This window comes from Poecilia mexicana, unplaced genomic scaffold (assembly GCF_051168715.1).
Source record: "Poecilia mexicana isolate PSO_F unplaced genomic scaffold, ASM5116871v1 scaffold_16, whole genome shotgun sequence".
In the NCBI taxonomy this organism is placed as follows: Eukaryota; Metazoa; Chordata; class Actinopteri; order Cyprinodontiformes; family Poeciliidae; genus Poecilia; species Poecilia mexicana.
This window is the reverse complement of record NW_028263385.1, coordinates 12,630,531-12,649,224: the sequence shown is the minus strand read 5'-3', so window position 1 is coordinate 12,649,224 and position 18,694 is coordinate 12,630,531. Positions and strand designations below refer to the sequence as shown.

The 18,694-nt window shown below is 35.6% G+C and overlaps 1 protein-coding gene and 1 long non-coding RNA gene across 5 annotated transcripts; one reads left to right on the top strand and one right to left on the bottom strand.

Moving 5' to 3' along the window:
* Window positions 1–312: 312 nt before the first annotated feature.
* LOC106917846 (uncharacterized) lies at window positions 313–2,364 on the bottom strand. The gene is made up of 2 exons (XR_001418295.2): window positions 2,063–2,364; window positions 313–1,974 (listed from the first exon to the last, which is right to left on the bottom strand). It is a non-coding gene; the product is annotated as an uncharacterized LOC106917846 (long non-coding RNA).
* On the top strand, window positions 1,914–17,898 carry znf384b (zinc finger protein 384 b). 4 transcript variants are annotated; one of them, XM_088013589.1, is made up of 11 exons: window positions 1,925–2,125; window positions 5,009–5,076; window positions 6,278–6,479; window positions 6,870–6,983; window positions 8,149–8,306; window positions 8,390–8,484; window positions 9,092–9,316; window positions 15,071–15,238; window positions 15,334–15,412; window positions 16,372–16,530; window positions 16,675–17,898. In XM_088013589.1, the coding sequence occupies exons 2-11, from the start codon at window positions 5,011–5,013 to the stop codon at window positions 17,056–17,058; spliced, it is 1,650 nt and encodes a 549-aa protein (XP_087869715.1). In that variant the 5' UTR covers window positions 1,925–2,125; window positions 5,009–5,010; the 3' UTR covers window positions 17,059–17,898. The 4 variants fall into 4 exon arrangements, with proteins under 4 accessions (XP_014842590.1, XP_087869715.1, XP_014842592.1 ...); XM_014987106.2 differs by having other exon boundaries at window positions 1,926–2,125; window positions 6,251–6,479; XM_014987104.2 differs by having other exon boundaries at window positions 1,914–2,125; window positions 6,251–6,479; window positions 16,372–17,898.
* Window positions 17,899–18,694: the final 796 nt, after the last annotated feature.

Genomic DNA, 18,694 nt, shown 5'->3' with positions numbered 1-18,694 from the left:
CCAGATAAGCTCATAAGAATCCTGCAAAAAGGATTGCACAATGTTGCACATAAAAAAACAGATGATCAAAATCCTGTTAGTTCCTCACAGAATGCACACTTATATCCATTTGAACCTCAGAATGACTTGGATAAAATTTGTTTGTAATTTTAAATTGCATTCTTTTATTTTGGAAGTTGGAAACTATAAATATTTAGATCTAATCTTCTTAATTTGTTCCTTGTTAAGGTCCATGTGGATACTTGTCACTCAGAATACACTTAAGATGAGGTGGATAGAGTTTCTAAAAAATTGCACTCAGGTAAGAGTAGCAATACTTCAACTTTTTATTGAGGTAAAAGTAAAATCTGAAAAATTACTTAAGAGTAAAAAAGTATTTGGTAAAAAAAAAAGGCTTCTTAAATATTGAGTAACTGATCATACCATCTGATTTAATTTTGTAAAATGGTGTAACAAGACAAAAACATTTGTTTATATGAAAATGTTTCTATTTACAAATAAAAAATAGTACAAATAAATAACAGAAGAAACATTTTCCCAAATTAAACATAAAGTTCATTAGACCAATACTAACAGTAAGTAGATAGTGTGTATAACTCATGAAGAATAAAGTAGTTCTAGTGGCAGTGTACAGTGATTTATGTTTCTTCTTTACAAAAAGGCATAAAAGGTGCAGCAGACAGAAAATAACAATAAAACATCAAAGCTTCTGTACAAACAAGAAGCTTGACTTAAACATGAACTGTAGATGTGTCTGGTTAATTTTTCATAATCTTATGTTTGTTCTTCATTCAGTGCTTTGAACTTATTCTCTTAATTGAAACTTAGCAAAGAGACAACTGGAAGGTACGACAGCAATAACACAGAAATGGTCAAAATACACTTGATGAATAAATTCACCAATAAATGTGCAACTGCGGTGAAATCTGAAAATAACTTTGAATTTTATTGTTAAATATAACAGTGTCTGACAAGTTATTGTTAAAGTGCAGCTGCATATTAGGGCCATTGTAGATAGAAAAAAAGGAATACATTTCTGCCAAAAAACTCTGAAATTTTTAGATTAATCTCAGGAATTTTCTAGAAAACACTCAGACATTTCTGAGCTCCGAATGTTAAAAATTTGCCTGAAAGACTCAGAAATGCTCAGATTACTTTCAGAAATATCCTACACAAAAATACAATGACATTTCTGAGCTGCAAAAGTCAAAAATTTGTGAGGAAAATGTCAGGAATTTTGAATTGAAATTTCTAGGAAAAACTTAGAAATTTCTAAGTTTGAAAAGTTGAAAATCTTCGACTTGTGAAACTCGGAAATCATTTTTTCTATGAATTTATTAGATTAATCTCAAAATTTATGCTTTTTATGTAGCAAATTTTCAACTTTTCAAGCCAAGAAATGCACTTGTTTTTTTATTTTTTAGAAAATTTCTGAGAGTTTTGTTGGAAATTTACTCCTTTTTTCTATTTAAAATGGCCCTAATAAGATGTTGTAATGTCTTGTATACAGTTCAGAAATCAGACTGTATACCCTGTCATGGCAGTAATTACACTGCATTAATCATTTTAATTTATTTTAAAATGACATTTTTTGAATTTATTCTGATACAGTGTAATCTTTTATAACTACCTTTTTTGCCCCTGCTCTGTTTGTAGTGTATTCACTTCATCCAAATCACCACAGTAGATCGATTTTAGTGACCTCTGATTCGTCCAAGGTAACGTGAAGGCATCACGTTCAGCTTAAGATCAGAATCTGATCTTTGAATGCAACAAAATAAAAGTAATCAAGAGCTGATTTGCTTCAAAACGGACCTTTGTCGCCCTAAAACTCCCGCTGAGACGGCTGAAGAAGAACATGTTGCATTTTTAAATCAAGTATCCATCAGATACCGGACATGACATCAACACAGACACACTCCTTTTGTCTGACGACCTTTTCGAGAGGAAGTGAAGCTCAGACGAAGCAGCTAGCTAAGCGGAGAAAAAAAGAGAAAAAAATAGTAAGACAGGGAGGGGGAGGAAACTTCACTGATTTACAGGAATTTTGACAAAGTTGGACCTCGGGACCAGATTGTTCGGGTTGCTTGGAGTTTCGGACAGGAGGTCGGAGTCGTCTGAACCGGTAAACGTCGCTGTTCTCTCTGCCGTCGTTAGTAATTTTCCCTGAATGTGTGCTGCCGCCTCTCCGCCACAGCCGGAAGTCTGTGAGGATGGCCGAGTTTTTTTTCGCTTTTTTTACCCTTTAGGTTTTTTTTTTTTTTTTTTTTTTTCCTGCTTGTTATTTTTTTTTTCTATCAGGCAGGAGGGCAACACAGACACATTGTATGCTAGCTGCAGTTAATCAGCGCGGTGGGCCGGAGTAACCACAACACCTACTGGGCCCGAATGGAGTCAAGCTTCCGAGCTTCAGCACTATTTGGACCCAAAATGTAGCACTTTATACAAGCTAGTGATAGTAGCTCACTTCATACACTTCTAGCTTAGAGCTAACTGTCTACAGCTGGAATTAAAGCATCGTTACTACTGATTTAGCATTTTATTCAGAGCCATTTATTTCAAACCCCCCAAAAGACTAAAAATTATGACGATTTAGCAATTGATAAAAGCATAAATAACATACCTGTGTCATATATAAGAGACTACCAAGAAGTGGTTTGTTTCAGGTTACGTTAATTTAGTCTGGTCACTGTGTGACTTTAATAATTTATTTTTTACGTTTTTTCTTTGTCATTAGTTTTCTTCTAAGAGATTTCTGCAACCCTAACAATGCAAATATCCACTTTAGATCTACGAATGTTGCCAAACATTTTGGGAAAAAAAGACAACTGGTAATGTTTACTAAATATTTATTATGAGAAATGTGTTATTTTTAAAGAACAACGGTTTTATTTCTATTTTAAGGTTTAATAAAAGGATGGATGCACTCCCCCCCCAGGGGATGTTGATATTTGTGGAAAATGATTTAAAATATAAAACATAAATAGAAGTAAAAATATTATTGATACTTTTTGTGACAGTGTCAGGGCCAGTTTGAAATAGTAAAAGAATAAAGTTGTAACAATAATTTAATATTTAGAATAAAGTCATAATATTGCCTGAATATATTAATAAAGTTTCATTAATAAGAGAATGAAATAATTCTTTTATGAGAACTCCTAAATGAAAAACCAGTTTTACCACTGTGTTAAAATGAGGAATGTTGAGCATCTTGTAAAGGTATTCTTTTCTATTGGTTTTACAAATAAGGAAGTTTTTAATCTTTTTTCATCATCACATTATTATCAGTAGTAGGAATTTGAAGCGATTGTGCAAACGACTGGATTTTGAAGAAAAACATTTGCTCCTGGTAATTTTGCACCTTTTCTCTACTAATATTTTTACTATATTCTCATAATATTTTAACTTTATTCTCTTAATTTGAAAAAGATAATTACCTTAGCCTGGCATTAATACTCCATCATAACTTTTAGTGCCTTTCTGTGGTTATTCCATGAAAAATAACATTGTACACATGCATTTATTATATCTACTTTTGAAAAGCTGAGTTAGTTTTTTTTATAATTGTAATTTTTGAGAGTCATTGTAGATGCTCTGGCCTTAGACTCAACAGAGTAAACAATGACCCCAAGCTCTCTGGGGCCCCAATATCCCCATTTTTGTACTTTTCTATTAACTCGATTGACAGGATTTTCTTTCTGAAAATATTCTGAATTATTGTGCAGAAAAATTACTTCTGGGAAACATATGTTCAATTTAAGTTAGTTTTTTTTTTTTTTGCTCTCTTGGTTTGGAGTTAATGTTTATCTCTGCCATCTTGAATTTCCTGTCATTAAGTGGCAACTTCTACTATAGCATTAAAAGTGTTGAATTACCTCAAGTTGTTTTTTTAATAATGTCTCATTTAATGCCATAATTATAATTATGTCAGCCACCTATACATATTCCACCAAAAATAATATGTATTTTTATAATTATTATTATTATTTATAAAAAATAATAATATTTTTTTCTGCATTTGCTTTCTTGTCACACTTCAATGTTTCAGATCTCCAAGTTAATTTTAATATAAGTCAAAAACAACCAGAGTAAACATGAAAAGCAGATTTCAGATGAGATTTTCATTCATAAAGACAAAAATTACAGCATAAATAAAATTGTATGACATCACAGTGTATAACTTAGAGAAAAACTTTAATTACAAAGTTAAATTAGAAAAAAATCCCACATTAATAAATAGCTGTTTTATAACAAATCATCTGCTATAAAAGTACTCATATAGATTAAACTAAAGCATTACTTTTTATTTTGGTTCTTTATGTTCATATGAATTTCTAGAGCTTTCTATTTGCTCATTTTTGTTGGTATAAATATGACATAACACAGAGGCCCATTTCTAAAAAGTTTTTTTCCGATACGTCTTTTTTATGCAAAAATATACATCTACTTTTTTTTGTTTTTGTTTTTTTATAACTGTACAATGTTTTCTTATGCTGTAAGTTTGCCCTGTTATATAGTTTGTTATTCTTACTTTTGTTTTGTTTTTTGTAGGATTCTATGTCTTTGAAAATTTGCAACAAAACGTTTCAAATTCAAGTAAGACAAGGAAGTGCAAGGGGCTACTTCCCTTTTTATGACTGTGTGCATTATTACCAGCAACCAAATTGCACAAAAGCTTCTATATATGCTGCTGTGCAAATGATAAATTCATCCTATTGGGTCACACTTTTCACAGCCAGCAGGAAAGACTGAATATGACTGTATAAATGAGTGACGTGAACTGAATCAGTCTTGGTGCTGAAAGAACTGATTGAATCCCATTTAATCCTTTCATTCTTAGCATATCTTAATCATCATCATCAGCTCTTCCTCCAGTGTAAGCCTGCTTAATGTGGACAGAAGGGGAATATTTAGATCATTTCAAGCTGAGTTTCTTTGTCTCTTTATCTTATTTGGCAGATCTATGAACCTTATACTTCTTCTTCTTGTGTTTTTTTTCCCCCCGCAGAGATGATGGAAGACTCTCATTTTAATTCCTCATATTTCTGGTCTCACCTCCCCACTGTGCCCACGCAGGTATTTATTTAGGATTGACATAAAATAAAATATTAAAAGCTGCAGTATGTAACTTCAATAAGAAATATATATATATATTTTTTTTACATATTTGTTGAAACTGATTGAATGATATGAGACGGATAATCTGTGAAAAAATTTAGCTTCTCTGCCTTCTCCCAGTGCTAGCTAGAATCAACCAATCAGAGCCAGAAGGAGGGTCTTAGCGCTGTCAATTACCCTCCATGTGGCGCTGCTTGTTCTTCCCTTTGCTCCCCATCTTGTTCTCTGCTACGCTGCAGCTGGCAGAGACAGTAGGGAATGATAAGGTTAATGCTAAGTTGCTTCTCCACCATTAGCACATTTAGCAGCATATACACAAAGTTGACTGACACCGCTAAGACCCGCCTCCTGGCTCTGATTGATTGATTTTGTCAGGTCAGTGCATTGTTCTTAAAATGTACATCATTAAAGTGTAAAGTGTAACCTTGGTGGACTCATCATGGACAAAAAAATGCCTTTATTTTTATAATAATCACGTCTTTTATGAGACTAAATAAATGTGTTATCGGACTATACAAGACTATGTACCATGTTTTCATGGGAAATACAAATGTATTTCTCTGTCTTTCCTCATGTTTGATTACTGTACACCAGCACATTTATTAGATTTTTTTTTATATTATTTTTTTCCAGAAGCAGTCCTGCAAAATGCAGTTAAACAGTTTTATCTTTTTTATTTCTTGCTATTCTCATTAAGTAATGTACTATTTTTACAATTACAATTTCCCATTTTGATATAATCAGATCTGGATTCATATCTGTTAATATTTGTGTCGTTAATTAATTTGAACAGTTTTATTCTTTGTTTTTGTGTAAAACCACCTAAACGTGGTAACAGGGTGGCGCCTCATTCATTTAATTCATTAGCCCATTTAGCAGTGTGTAAATGAGGTTGATTGACAGCGCTAAGACCCGCCTCCCGCCTCTGATTGGTTGTTTTTGACTGGGAGTGGTGTATTTCTTCGTGGTAGTTCATGAAGTAGGTGAAGGAGACTGATCTTTTCACAGATTTTCTGTCTCATTACATCCTGTCATCACATGGTGACAATTTTATAAAAAAACATAATTTTTATAAAGTCACATACTTCAGCTTTGCCTGATGACATCACTCTCCTCCCCTGACCTCTGCCAGCTTGAGAATAGCATGTTTCTGAACAAGGTGAAGGAGCACCAGGAGAAGAACGCCTCCTTCTCTCCGTCATCGGCCTCACACTACCAGACTACTCTTCTTACCATCCCAACTCCTGGAGCCAAGACAGATGGCGGCGGGCAGGCTGGCGGTGCGGCGCACCTCCACCCGCCTCACAGCACCCAGAACATCACAGTGCTGCCCGTCCCCTCGACAGGCATCATGACAGCAGGTACGCCTGTTTCTGCCCAGAGCAGCCTTCAGGGCCGACTCTTTCTGTTTCAACAGCTGGAGCCGTGGCCGTAATATCTGACGACGCAGAAGATGGTTTCTGAACGTAGCGGCTCGTAGCAGCAGCGCATTAAATGATTCAGTTTGATGAGAACAAATGTTGCCAACAGGTCAGCTTGAGGGTAAAATGAACATCTGCGTGTCTCTTTTTATTCCACAGCCACAGGGCGCTTCTCAGAAATGATTCAGCAGCTCTTTAGCTTTTGAGGGCTCCTTTTTTTTATAATGCTGTTTTAGCAGTTCCAGGCTCAGCAGAAGATATTAAATATGTATTTGATGATACGTTTATATCAGCCTATAATACTTTCTGCCTTTGTTTCTCTGCGTGCAGCTGGTCTGGTGATCACAACACCTCAGGGAACGCTGGTCTCTCCCACGTCCTCTCAGTCATTTGTCTCCGGTCATCCAGCGACCACCATGATAGTTTCAGCTCTTCCTTCTTCAGGTAAACATACAAAAACATCAAGGCAATGTACACTCAGTCTAGGACTGGGAGATAAGGCATAAAAATTTAATCTGAGATTTTGTCATACCAGATACAATTTCCGATTTTATTTTCTGGCTTTGTTTGCTAATAAAAATGACAAAAGACAGAAATAATTTTCACAACACATTATTTTCCCTCCTACTAAGTTACATTTATTAAACTTAAATACAAACTTTGTAGAAATTGTTTGTGAAATTATTTTACCATGCATATTTACATTGCCATCTGCACTTTTCAGTTTGTTTTTTAGTCATAACCAAATAAATCAAATAGGTTTAGCTTAATTCGTAGCTACTTCAAGAATTCGGAGTCTTCCTCAGTGAAGACAGAGAGTCTGCATTGCATAGCATGAGATTAGCAGCTGTGTTGTCGGGTCAGTTCTGCAACATTTGTTTATGTAAATTCTGTAACAGTGATGCACTGTTGTCGTATAAAATGAGCCTGTGAGTTGACAAAACCTAAAAATCAGCTTGAGATGTTATTATTATAAGAAATATTTACTTGAAGCCATTTACTCCAAAGTAATGCAAGGGAAATTCTTGATAGCGTGACTGTTGAATAAAGATAGAAAGTTTGTTTTATTTCTAGTTACCTTCAGAAAAAAAAACATTAAACTTTTTGAAAGTGGATGAGTAAACTGAAGCACCAGGTTTTTTTTAATCATTTAGCGTTTTCCATACATTTGTTTACGTTTAAAATGTACATGAACAATTCATATTAAACATTATATAACATGAAACTTCTGCTTGGCAGCTATTTAGACCTTTGTCCCATGTAGTTTGTCCAGTTCTTTCTCTATTTTTTGTCGCTGTCTTTTGTCTTGAATATTGTCCATTTCGTCCACTTTTCTTCCATTTGTGTTTGCTGTGGTCTTTCCCCATTTCCTCGTAAAAGGTTTCTTACTAGCTATTACCGTTATCTTAATCAGGTCCCTATCCTTTACGCTTACTTTGGTATTGTTAAAATTATAAGGACACAGTACCGTGCTACTCATAGGGATATTATATCCCAGAATCTTCTTCATAGTTTTGTGCACATATTTCCAAAACTGCGCAATTTTAGGACATGAAGCAGCAAAAGATGCTGTTCTTTTTTTTAAGGATGTTCTTCCTTTCTGTTGCAGACAAGAAAGAAGGAGACGGGACGTCCCACGTGGTCGTGATGCCATCTCCCTCCAAACGAGGGAGAAAGAAGAAGGTGACTACGCTGTCCAGAGTTGCCACTCTGGGTGGACCAGGACATGACACGCTAATACTGACACACCTGACACCTGGCGGACATGTAAGACAATAACTAGAGAGGAAAATTTGACTTTGTAGCTGAAGAGACCTGTCCAAATCCTTTTTTCTTGTTGTTTTGGAAAGGTGTCATCTTTGCAGCATCATCATCCCGGAGATCCATACGAGATGTCCCATGAGGACGAAGAACATGGACATAAAGACTCCACAAAGACATACAGGTACGGTTTTGATTAAAAAGCGTCTGCTGTGCGTCCTCGCTCTGGCTGCATAGATGTTCAGCTCTTATAGACGAACTAGGTGCTGCTGACACAGACACAAACACGCATAGTAGCTCTTCTAAACATTCTTTTCTGCATGTTCTGGCAGGAAGTGAGTCTTTGTAGCAGATGCTTGATGATGCATTTGAAAAGACAAACACATCACTGCTCTGCAGCTCCTCTCTGCTTCTCCACATGCTGCAAATTAGCCTTGCTTCTTCTGTTTGTTTGGATATAGCACTCTGTTCCTTTGTTTTATATCTGTAGACCTTTCTTTTTCTGTTTTTACTAAATTTCCCCTTTTAATGTCTTTCTGTGTTGTCTGGGCGTGTGTAACATTTGTTAACCCACTTCTGTCCTGATTGAGTTTTCTTTTAATAATTTATTTTCTCCCATAACTTAATTATCTGACTCATTGCTCCATTTTCCTCCTCCTGTCCTGATCACCCCACCTCCCCCCCTCATCCCATCTTTCGTGAAAATTTCCTCCTCCTCTGGTTTTGTTTCCCTCCTTCTGGTTCTCCTTTCTCCATCCCGGCCTCCCATTTCTGTGTCTCTCCGCCTGTAGGTGCCGGATGTGTGCGGCGACCTTCTTCAGTAAGTCTGACATGCAGATCCACTCCAAGTCGCACACAGAGGCCAAACCTCACAAGTGTCCTCACTGCGCCAAGTCGTTCGCCAACTCGAGCTACCTGGCCCAGCACATCCGCATCCACAGCGGGGCCAAGCCTTACACCTGCTCCTACTGCCAGAAATCTTTCAGGCAGCTCAGTCACTTACAGCAGCACTCACGGTACTGCAGACCCCACCTTCCTCCCTTATCCTCTCCCCTGCACCTCAGACGGAGAAACATTTGTTGCTTCCCTTCCTTAGCAACCCAAAAAAACATCTGAAGCAGCTTAAAACCTTGTTTTTTTTTACTCCAAATTTACTATTTATTCAATTTAACTCTGTATTGTGTTAAAACAAATCAAAATTGCATGGACAAAAAAGATGGTACCCCAAATCAAACACACCAACAAGTGATCACTGCATCTGCAAATAGGTAGTTTTGCCTTTTCCTTCTGAACAAACTGTCCAGCCTGTAGTTTTCAGGTCTTACCGTAGATATTATGGGTGATAAATATTTTATCACAATATTTTGCAGTACTGTCGCAATAATGATAAAACATTATGATTAAAAACTACATTACCTCTTTTTTAGGAAACTGCATACAAATTGTGCTCTTGAAAATCATTCTTATTTTCATAAAGAAGCGTGATTTATATCATTAAGCTTAATTTATTTACATTTTTGATTCTCTCATGGAGAAAAATAGTGGGGAACATTTTTTTAAGATTAATTGAAACAATAAATCATAATTCTTATAGTGACAGTAACTTTTTTACAGTAAATGATAAACGATTTGATAAATGCCTAGCCCTAGTACTCAGCAGGAAATATATCTGGGCTCATTGAGGTTTTTTTAAAAATACTGAGGTTTTATGTATTTATTTCTTTGTCCTCTGCCATTTTGCGAGTGCTGTTAACTTTATATTTTGGGTCGTAATCCAGTTGGAGCAGCTTTGACCTGTGGCTCATGTTTTTCTCTAAGACGCCTCAGTAATCTTGTGCACAGATTTGATGCAGGAATGCAGCCCCAAAACTAAACCAATGGATGGAGAGATCAGAAAATTATTAACCTCGACCTTTGCTTCGCTTTGGGGTCTTTCTCTAATAAAGATCCACACTTTCCTTCATGCTTTTAAACCAGGCCTTTTAATCTTATGTGAGCTGAAGTTAAAGGAACATTGAACTGCTTGGAGACGGTGTTGTTAGCTTTAATTTTAACATTAATTAAATTAAAGTTAATTCATTTCAGTAATTCAATTCAAAAGGTCAAACTCGTATGTTATCTGTATTTAGACAGTAACATTCATTGAGGTTAATTTGTGTTTATTTTAACATTTAATTACAAATCTAATTAAGTTACTCAAAAAAACAAAACAGAACCTAAGATTAGTTCTGAGTGATATTGCTTACAAATAAAATCTTTTTTTTTTTTCATACCTGATCCCATTTCCAATTTTAATCTATTTTTTTTGCTGCATTTTATAAGATAAAGAGAAATGTTTTTGAAAAAGTGGCTTTTATTTCAATAATCCCTTCTGTGATTTGTTCTAGCGTGAGGCTACAATAGGTTTGGTTTAATTATATGAGAATAGCCACAACATTAGGCAAACAAAGACTCAATTTTACCATGTCTTATAATTAAGAGAAAATTTGAGTTTTAATGAGAAAAAAGCTTTTATAGAGTTACCAAGACCTGGTGTAATGTGGTTCTTTCTTTGAAATAGTCTGTCAGTCGTTTCAAAGTCCTGCTGCTAAATAATTTGACGTTGATGTATTAAAAAATAAAGTATTAAAAGTATATCACAAGACACTTAACATTCCTCATTTAAATTGATTATTTTCTATAGTGTTCTCATAAAACATCCAAATAAATAAAAGCTGTAAAACGTGCTTGTCAAACAAGATGGCTGCCATGAGCGTCATGCTGACATCACCATGGTGACTGTCAGGTCAGCAGTCATGACCATGATTGTTATGACCGTATCACAACGTTTCGCTATTAAGAAATAATATTTATCAGTCTTCAGATTTTCTTGAAACTGAGGTTTGGATTTCCATTTGCTGTAAGCTGCAAAAATCAACAAAATAAACAAGAATAAATGTTTGAAAGATATCAACATGTGTGCATAATGACCACATTTTGAATTATATTATTGGATTGAATTAGCTTCTTGTTGACATTTTAATTTAATCAACATACGTATGTTGTCTTAATCTCAGCTCCTTGTATTTGGTTCATCATCCAGACCAAACTACTCTTTAGTACGTTTGTTCCTTTAAATAAGCTTCCTAGGCCTCTGTGATATTAAATTAAACCATTAATGACTAAAATCTAAGGATCAATAGCAAGTACCAACACATTTGTCCATGCTATTGTGATATTGTCACTGCTTGTCAATAAAATCTGCTTTAAAGAGTAAAATTTGTAACATAATTTTATTGTTACCGGTGAGGGTCAAGCTGAATTTTGGTTTCAGTTTTTAGTCTCAGAAATAAAATATTGTAATTATGTTTGACCCTTACTGATGACAATAAAATTAAGTAATAAATTATTATTTTTCAAGGAGTGACTTAAAACTCCCTCTCATTTTTTCATGGTTATTTTACCCCATATTAAGGCATTCAGATATATAGTAGAGAATTACTTGTATTTAAATAATTTCTTCAGGGAAATGAAGCGTTGTTGAAACAAGATGGAAGGGTAGCAACAGGTTTGTCCTCGTCTCTGTCCCTGTCCTGTTAACCTGTCCTCCAGCGTTCGTCCTGCAGCCCAGGCTGCTGTCCTCCTCTTCCTCAGAGGGACGATGAAGTTCAGATTCATATTACATTCTTCCAGTGACCTTTTCAGGAAATCAGATTCCAGATTAGATCTTTCTGGTCGCAGCTCTGCCCTCTAATAAGATTTTACATAATTCATACTGTAATCAGAAAGGATGGTCCAAATGTACGGGGTTTGTGTTGTATTAATTCACTTGTAATATTTTCCTTCTTGTTTTCTTTCTTTCCTTCCTTTCTTTCTTTGCAAACACGTTTTGCTTCCCTGTGTCTTTGTTTGCTTTAGTGTGTTTTTGTTTGTCTCTCTGCATGTCCTGTCATTTCCTCTGCACACGTTCACAAATGCATGTGAAGCAGCATCACTGACTGACTCACTCATTAGTTTTCTCAGCCGTCTATCTTACGCTCTGTTTTATGTTTTATTTATTTTCATTCTGTTCTTGTTAAATTAGATAAGTGCTTCCAAGTTGTTTTGCTGCAAAGCTTTGCTTCATTCTGTCTGTGTGTTTTGGCCAACTTCAAGTCTCTTTGTCAAGTCATCTGCGAATGCTTGTTGATCTGAGCTGATCTGTTCATAAAACCTTCTCAGAAAATTAGGGGTGCACCAATCAATTCTTTAATTTCGGGTGATTGGTTGATACTTACATGTGAAACCGATCTTATCTACTGATTTTATTTACATTTAGATAACCTCAAAGCTGCTGCAATTTTGCCTTGTCTTCTCTGAGACAGAATATGTAAGACAATGTGGACAAGCTGCCATATACAATTTAGTTAACTACAGGGGTGTCCAAAGTGCGGCCCGGGGGCCATTTGCAGCCCCTGGACTGATTGTATGTGGCCGCAGACTTCACCTCAAGAAAGATAAAATTTTGGACTCCCAGTACAGGTATCACTTTCTATCTTCAATTAGGTCAAAATTACCACAAACAAGTAAAATCTTCTTACAATAGAAATATTCCCTATAATACAAAGGATTCATCTTAAATAATCATTCTTTTCTTTATCTCACCAAGAACCAGATACTTTTACTCAAAAGTAAACTTTGCTGTACCCAAATCTACTTTTCATTAATTTAATAAGCTTGACTAAATACAGCAAGCATTTTCAAAGAGAGAGTGACATACATCCTGATTTTGTTTTATTTGTTTTCCAATTGATACCTAAAAGATTAGCTAAGTTATTGTCAATAAGGCAAATCTCCAGAAACCTTTTTAAGTTTTGGATCTAGAATAATTTACACATCCTTTTCCAGCAACAAATCTGACTTATTTACTTGTTTACTTTAAGTATTGCCCATTTAGTTTATTGTTGAGTAGGTAAAAACATTTTTATTTTGGCCTTCCAGTCCTTTTGACTCGATGATTTTGGCCCATGTGGCAAAAAGTTTGGACAACCCTGATGAGCTGTATGGCCTAAAATCTATGACCGAATACAATCAGTGTTTAAAAGGATTATAAAGGACGTGCAAACACTTAGTGTGAATAATAATACGGCTCTGGTGACTGGCAGAGTAAGTACATGTTGTAACATAAGCTACATGTCTCTGTTAGCTTGCAGATAAAAGCTACGTTAGCTAAGCTAAATTTGATAGTTTGACAGTAAGTACCACAGTAAATATCATTGATATTTATCTTAGTTTTACATAGAAGTGGGTAGCACAAATTGTAATCAAGTAATAGCTGTAATGTACTTACACATTTACAGTCATCTAACTGTTCATAAGTTAGATGGGAACAAGGAGAGAGCTAGATCTAAGCTGTTGTCATAGCAACTCCATAGCAACGGCCTGCCAAGAGGGCTGTCGGTTACAAAGTTCATGGAAGTGTGACCTTACATGAGAACTACGTGTTGGTGGTTTAGGTTGTTTTGTTAGTTTGTCCTTAACTGACCTCAAACTTTGTGATTTTTGTATCAGCAAAACGTTGTCGTTCACTTTAATTGTTGGTAAGAAGCTCAAACATAAATATGCAGTCCAACCTGTTGTGCAAGTTTTGTTCGTTTTTAAAATGTGATTAATGGAAGACTAAAGGATCTGATTTTTTTAGTTTAGCTTAGCAGTAGAAACTTTTATTTATGTTTGCGAGCACTACCTCATACAGTTAAAAGTTTTGTTGTTTCACGGGAATTGTTAAATGTTTTTCAGTAAAGTAAGATTGGAACATTGAAGGTTTATTGTGACCTTATAACACCTGACAGCATCAATTTTAAAAGAAAATAGGTATTAATAAAAATTTTAATCATTTTAAACATCAGTGATCAGCAAGAAAAGTTGGTGCACCTCAACAAAAAAGCATGACCCTGCAAAAGGCAGAAAAAGAATACAATGATTCTGATAAAGGTACTTTATTTTACCTAAAATAATCAAAACATCCAGTCCTATTACATTTCAATGAATGCTTTTTTAAAAATATGATTAGCAGTGTAGATACAGTTTTGAGTCATGTTTGCCACTCTGTTGCATCATCTGCATTGAAGCAGAAATAGTTGAGATTTTATTGTTAGAATGAAACTTTGTCCTCCTTCTCAGCTGCTCCAGGGTTTTGGAGCCTCTTTTGTCACGTTTCTCATAACATAACAGTAAAATCTATGACAGGTCTGGAATGAAGGAAGAATAATTTAACACCGAAAAACTTTTGCTTTTATTTACTGTTAGAAAATGTCAGAATGTGTTTTACCATTGCTTTGTTTAAATAACAATGTTTTCTGAAAACTTTAGTCACTGCATCAGGTGTTTGATTGTAAACATTTACTGCTGGTTAACTTAAAATCCATCCATCCATCCATCCATCCATCCATCCATCCATCCATCCATCCATCCATCCATCCATCCATCCATCCATCCATCCATCCATCCATCCATCCATCCATCCATCCATCCATCCATCACTTTTTAAATATTTACTAGTAAAATATTGTTGCATTAAACTTAATGCAACAATATATTGCATTTTTCGGAAAAAAAAATCATTTTTCTGAAAACAAACAAAAATAAATAAATTCTTTACTGTTTGTGTCTCAAATAGTCTTGCAGTTGATTTAGTTGACTAAAAGAATCTCCATTAAATTTCTGATAAACTACTAAAAATGATATCGGACAGTAAAGTTTTATTTCTTTGTAAATTGTTTGTGCTTCTCCTTCCTGTCTGTCCTCATCAGGAACCACACGGAGTCAAAACCCCACAAGTGTCCCCACTGCACCAAGTCCTTCGCCAACTCCAGCTACCTGGCTCAGCATATCCGCATCCACACCGGAGTGAAACCTTACTCCTGCTCGTACTGCGACAAGTGCTTCAGACAGCTCAGTCACCTGCAGCAGCACAGCAGGTAAGTCCGGCTCTAGTCTTGGGTTTCTCACCTACCTGTGTGTTGCAGGAGTCTGTGTACATGTGTGTGTGTTTGTGTTTTTCTTTTATTTTCAGAATCCACACCGGCGATCGGCCGTACAAGTGCACCCATCCTGGCTGTGAGAAGTCCTTCACTCAACTCTCAAATTTACAGGTGTGAAATAATTCTTTCTTAAACCAGGGGTGTCCAAAGTGCGGCTCGGGGACCATTTGCAGTCCTCAGAGTAATTTTGGGCGGCCATTGATCACAGTTCTAGAATAGCTTAAGTTTTATTTGCCAGATCAGACAGTTGAATCAGATCCACATTTAAAAACAATGTTGGGGTGAAAATTTCACTGATAGCCAGATACAGATGATTAAAATATTAAAACATAAAATGTAAGGTGCAACACAAAGTATTCATCCATTTATGCTTTTAGTTGATTACTAATAGGGACCAAAAACATCCAGTGGCTTTTCCTAAAATGCAGCCTTGTGCACGGCCATTTAATGCACTCAGCAAAATAAAGCAAGAGTGAAATACATCTTGTTCTTGTTGCTAATTTTTTTTAAGTTTTTTTTTAATATGACAAAACTGCAGGAGCCTTTTTTAATTTTAAATCTACAGTGATATTTTAATTACTTGTCTACAGAAATTTGACTGCCTTACTTGTTTCATTAAAATATTGTGAATTTAGTTTGTATATTTAGCCATTAAAATGTAAAAATTTAAGGGTTTTTGCGATTATAATTAGAAGGGAAAATTAGGCCTGTCGCAATTAGCAATGAATCAATTAATCTCATGATAAATTAAAAAGAGCTCAATAATTTCCATTTGTGTGATTTATCGTTTTTCTCTTTTTTTTCCTCTCTTTCTACCTAAAACTGGATGACTAAAGGACGCTTTAGTCATCCAGTCGTCTTTTTAACATTGGTGTTTTTGGCCCCCATGCCTAAACATTTGGACACCGCTGTCTTAAATATACAAAACCTCTCTGAATAATTTTAACTAATATGAGTTACAACAATATATAATTTCCCTTTGGGATCAATAAAGTGTTTTTTGCTTTGAATTTGAATAAGTTTACTGACATTTTCAAGCTGTTTTTCTTGTAACAATGATTTCCTCCCAGTCCCACCGCCGCCAGCACAACAAAGACAAGCCCTACAAGTGCCCCAACTGTAATAAAGGATATATAGATGCAGCCAGCCTGGAGGTGCACATGTCCACACACACTGTCAAACACGCCAAGATCTACTCGTGTGGTCTCTGCAACCGCTCTTATACCTCAGTAAGACAAATGTCCATTTCTGAAGAGCATTTCTACATGAAACACTATGAAACGCCGCACTGGCATCAGACGCCTGGCAGCTACTTTACACCGTGTAGTCATGTGTCCACTGTTTCCCCTTTGCCTATCCTCCCTTCATCTCAGGAGACGTATCTGGTGAAACACATGGAGAAACACAACCCAGACCAGTTGACTGCTTCTGTAGTCTCTGCAGCGCAGGCGGCGCAACAGAGCCAAAGCCAGGCCCAGGGCCAGGCTGGAGCTCAGGGCCGGGTGGAGAGCACGGACGGAGGTTCGCGCCGACCCGGAGGCGCGGGCGGCGGAGCGGCGGGCGGCGGCCAGCAAAGCCAGAACAGCTACCCCCAGACAGAAACCATGCCTTGTCCGTTTGACCTGCATCAGTACAAGACGGTATCTGCCGGTGACATCCAGTACAAACCAGTCAGCGTGTCTGACATCACTTCCCACAAAGACCTCTGTCTCACTGTGTCGGCGTCCACCATCCAAGTGGAGCACCTCAACTCCTAGAGGCGAAGGGAGATGAAACCGAGGCAAACAGGAGATGGAGACTAAAAGGATTAAAGCAATACTAGGATAAAATAGAAACTCTGGAACAAGTGACCGTGCCTGACCAATGATTTGAGGCAGACAAGACAAAGCATACGCTGACATGTTATACTGAAGACTTCTCTTTTTTAAATTTTTTTGGTTTTTGCCATTTTTTTTTCTTCCTCTCTCTTTCTGCTTAGTTGTTCTGTTGGAGTGGAAACTGCATGTAAAGACTAAGTATGTTTCAATCCATCACAGTGATGGCTTTACGATGGGATCTGAACTTGTTTCTTTTTATTGTTACCACCAAATGATCTTCCGAGCAAATGCAGATTTGACCATAGCAATGATGGAGCAGGCAGTTAACGGTGAAGGTAAATTTTTATACTTTCATACAGACTTTCAGTCTTTAGATCAGTGTTATTGCCTCTGCTGTTTGTGTAGCATACATGCTTTTGATCTTTTAAACCTTAAAAGGGATCTTAAAGGTTACTTCCTTCACAGGAAAAAAAAAGCAATCAAGTATATAAAGTTATATACTACCACTTTATTAAGTATGATCGAATATCTAAGGAATTAAAAGATGAATTTATTTGCAGTTTCACATGACCTTTGAAGAAATAATATACTTCAGCTGTCATGTGATCAAGTGTAGTACTTTGTGTGTTTGTCCATAAGGTAATGTTATACAAATGTCCTCTTGCTATAATACTTCCACCATAACAATGTTTATTATACTTCTTTAAAGAAACATTAACTCACTTAAAGTTTGTGCAGCTCTTCTTAATGCTTAAAATACAATAAAGATTATAAAATGTTTGATTTTTCCCTCTATTTTATTTGAGTTGTGGAGTCATTTGCTCGGGTGTCAAAGGTTTACAGGACTGAATGTCTAATGTTCTGGTTAATTATTTATTCTGTTTTTGGGACCATTATCTCTTTAATTTATTATAATTTCCATCAAGTTATGGAATTGTATAGTTGGAAATCCATCTATTTTAAAGGCACTTTAAGAAACTTGAACTCCTGTGTCTGAGACGTTGACTGACCTCCATCCTGAAAAGACCAATCCACATTTTTCCCTGCAGAAAGTCATTTCCTAAAACTAATTATTCCTTTTGTGACTTTAAAACGCTATTTATTTGAACTGAGTGACTGGCAGACATTTTAACAAAAACATACTAATGTATTTTAAATAGCTGTAAAGGACATAATGGGGAAAAATTTTTTCATATAAAACAGGTTAAATGGAAATTATGATTTTTTTTCAGAAATCATCAGTGTTTCTTCGATAAATGAAAATATTTAAAATATATCTGAAGTTGAAATGGGAACACACATGAACGGTAAATGTGACTTTTGTTAAAGATGGAAATATATTTTAAACATCCAAAATATTTTCAATGGGGAAAAGAAGTCATGAGTATTTGAGTTGCTGTTTATAACTAATATAATAAATATAATTTTTGTTATATTTAATCATTGAGACATTTAGTATCTAATTAGTCTGAGTTGATTGAACATTTTTGTTTATGTATTCAAGAAATTCAGAATATTTTAAATATAAATATTTTTAAATAGAGGGGAAGTCTGGGATATTTAAAAAAAAAAACAT

What these genes read in the sequence shown, in the direction of transcription:
- znf384b (XM_014987104.2), top strand. Translation starts at nt 5,011, where the DNA reads ATGATGGAAGACTCTCATTTTAATTCCTCATATTTCTGGTCTCACCTC. An exon ending in TCCCCACTGTGCCCACGCAG is followed by an intron (nt 5,077 to 6,250) that starts GTATTTATTTAG and finishes GACCTCTGCCAG; the next exon opens with CTTGAGAATAGCATGTTTCT. An exon ending in GACAGGCATCATGACAGCAG is followed by an intron (nt 6,480 to 6,869) that starts GTACGCCTGTTT and finishes CTCTGCGTGCAG; the next exon opens with CTGGTCTGGTGATCACAACA.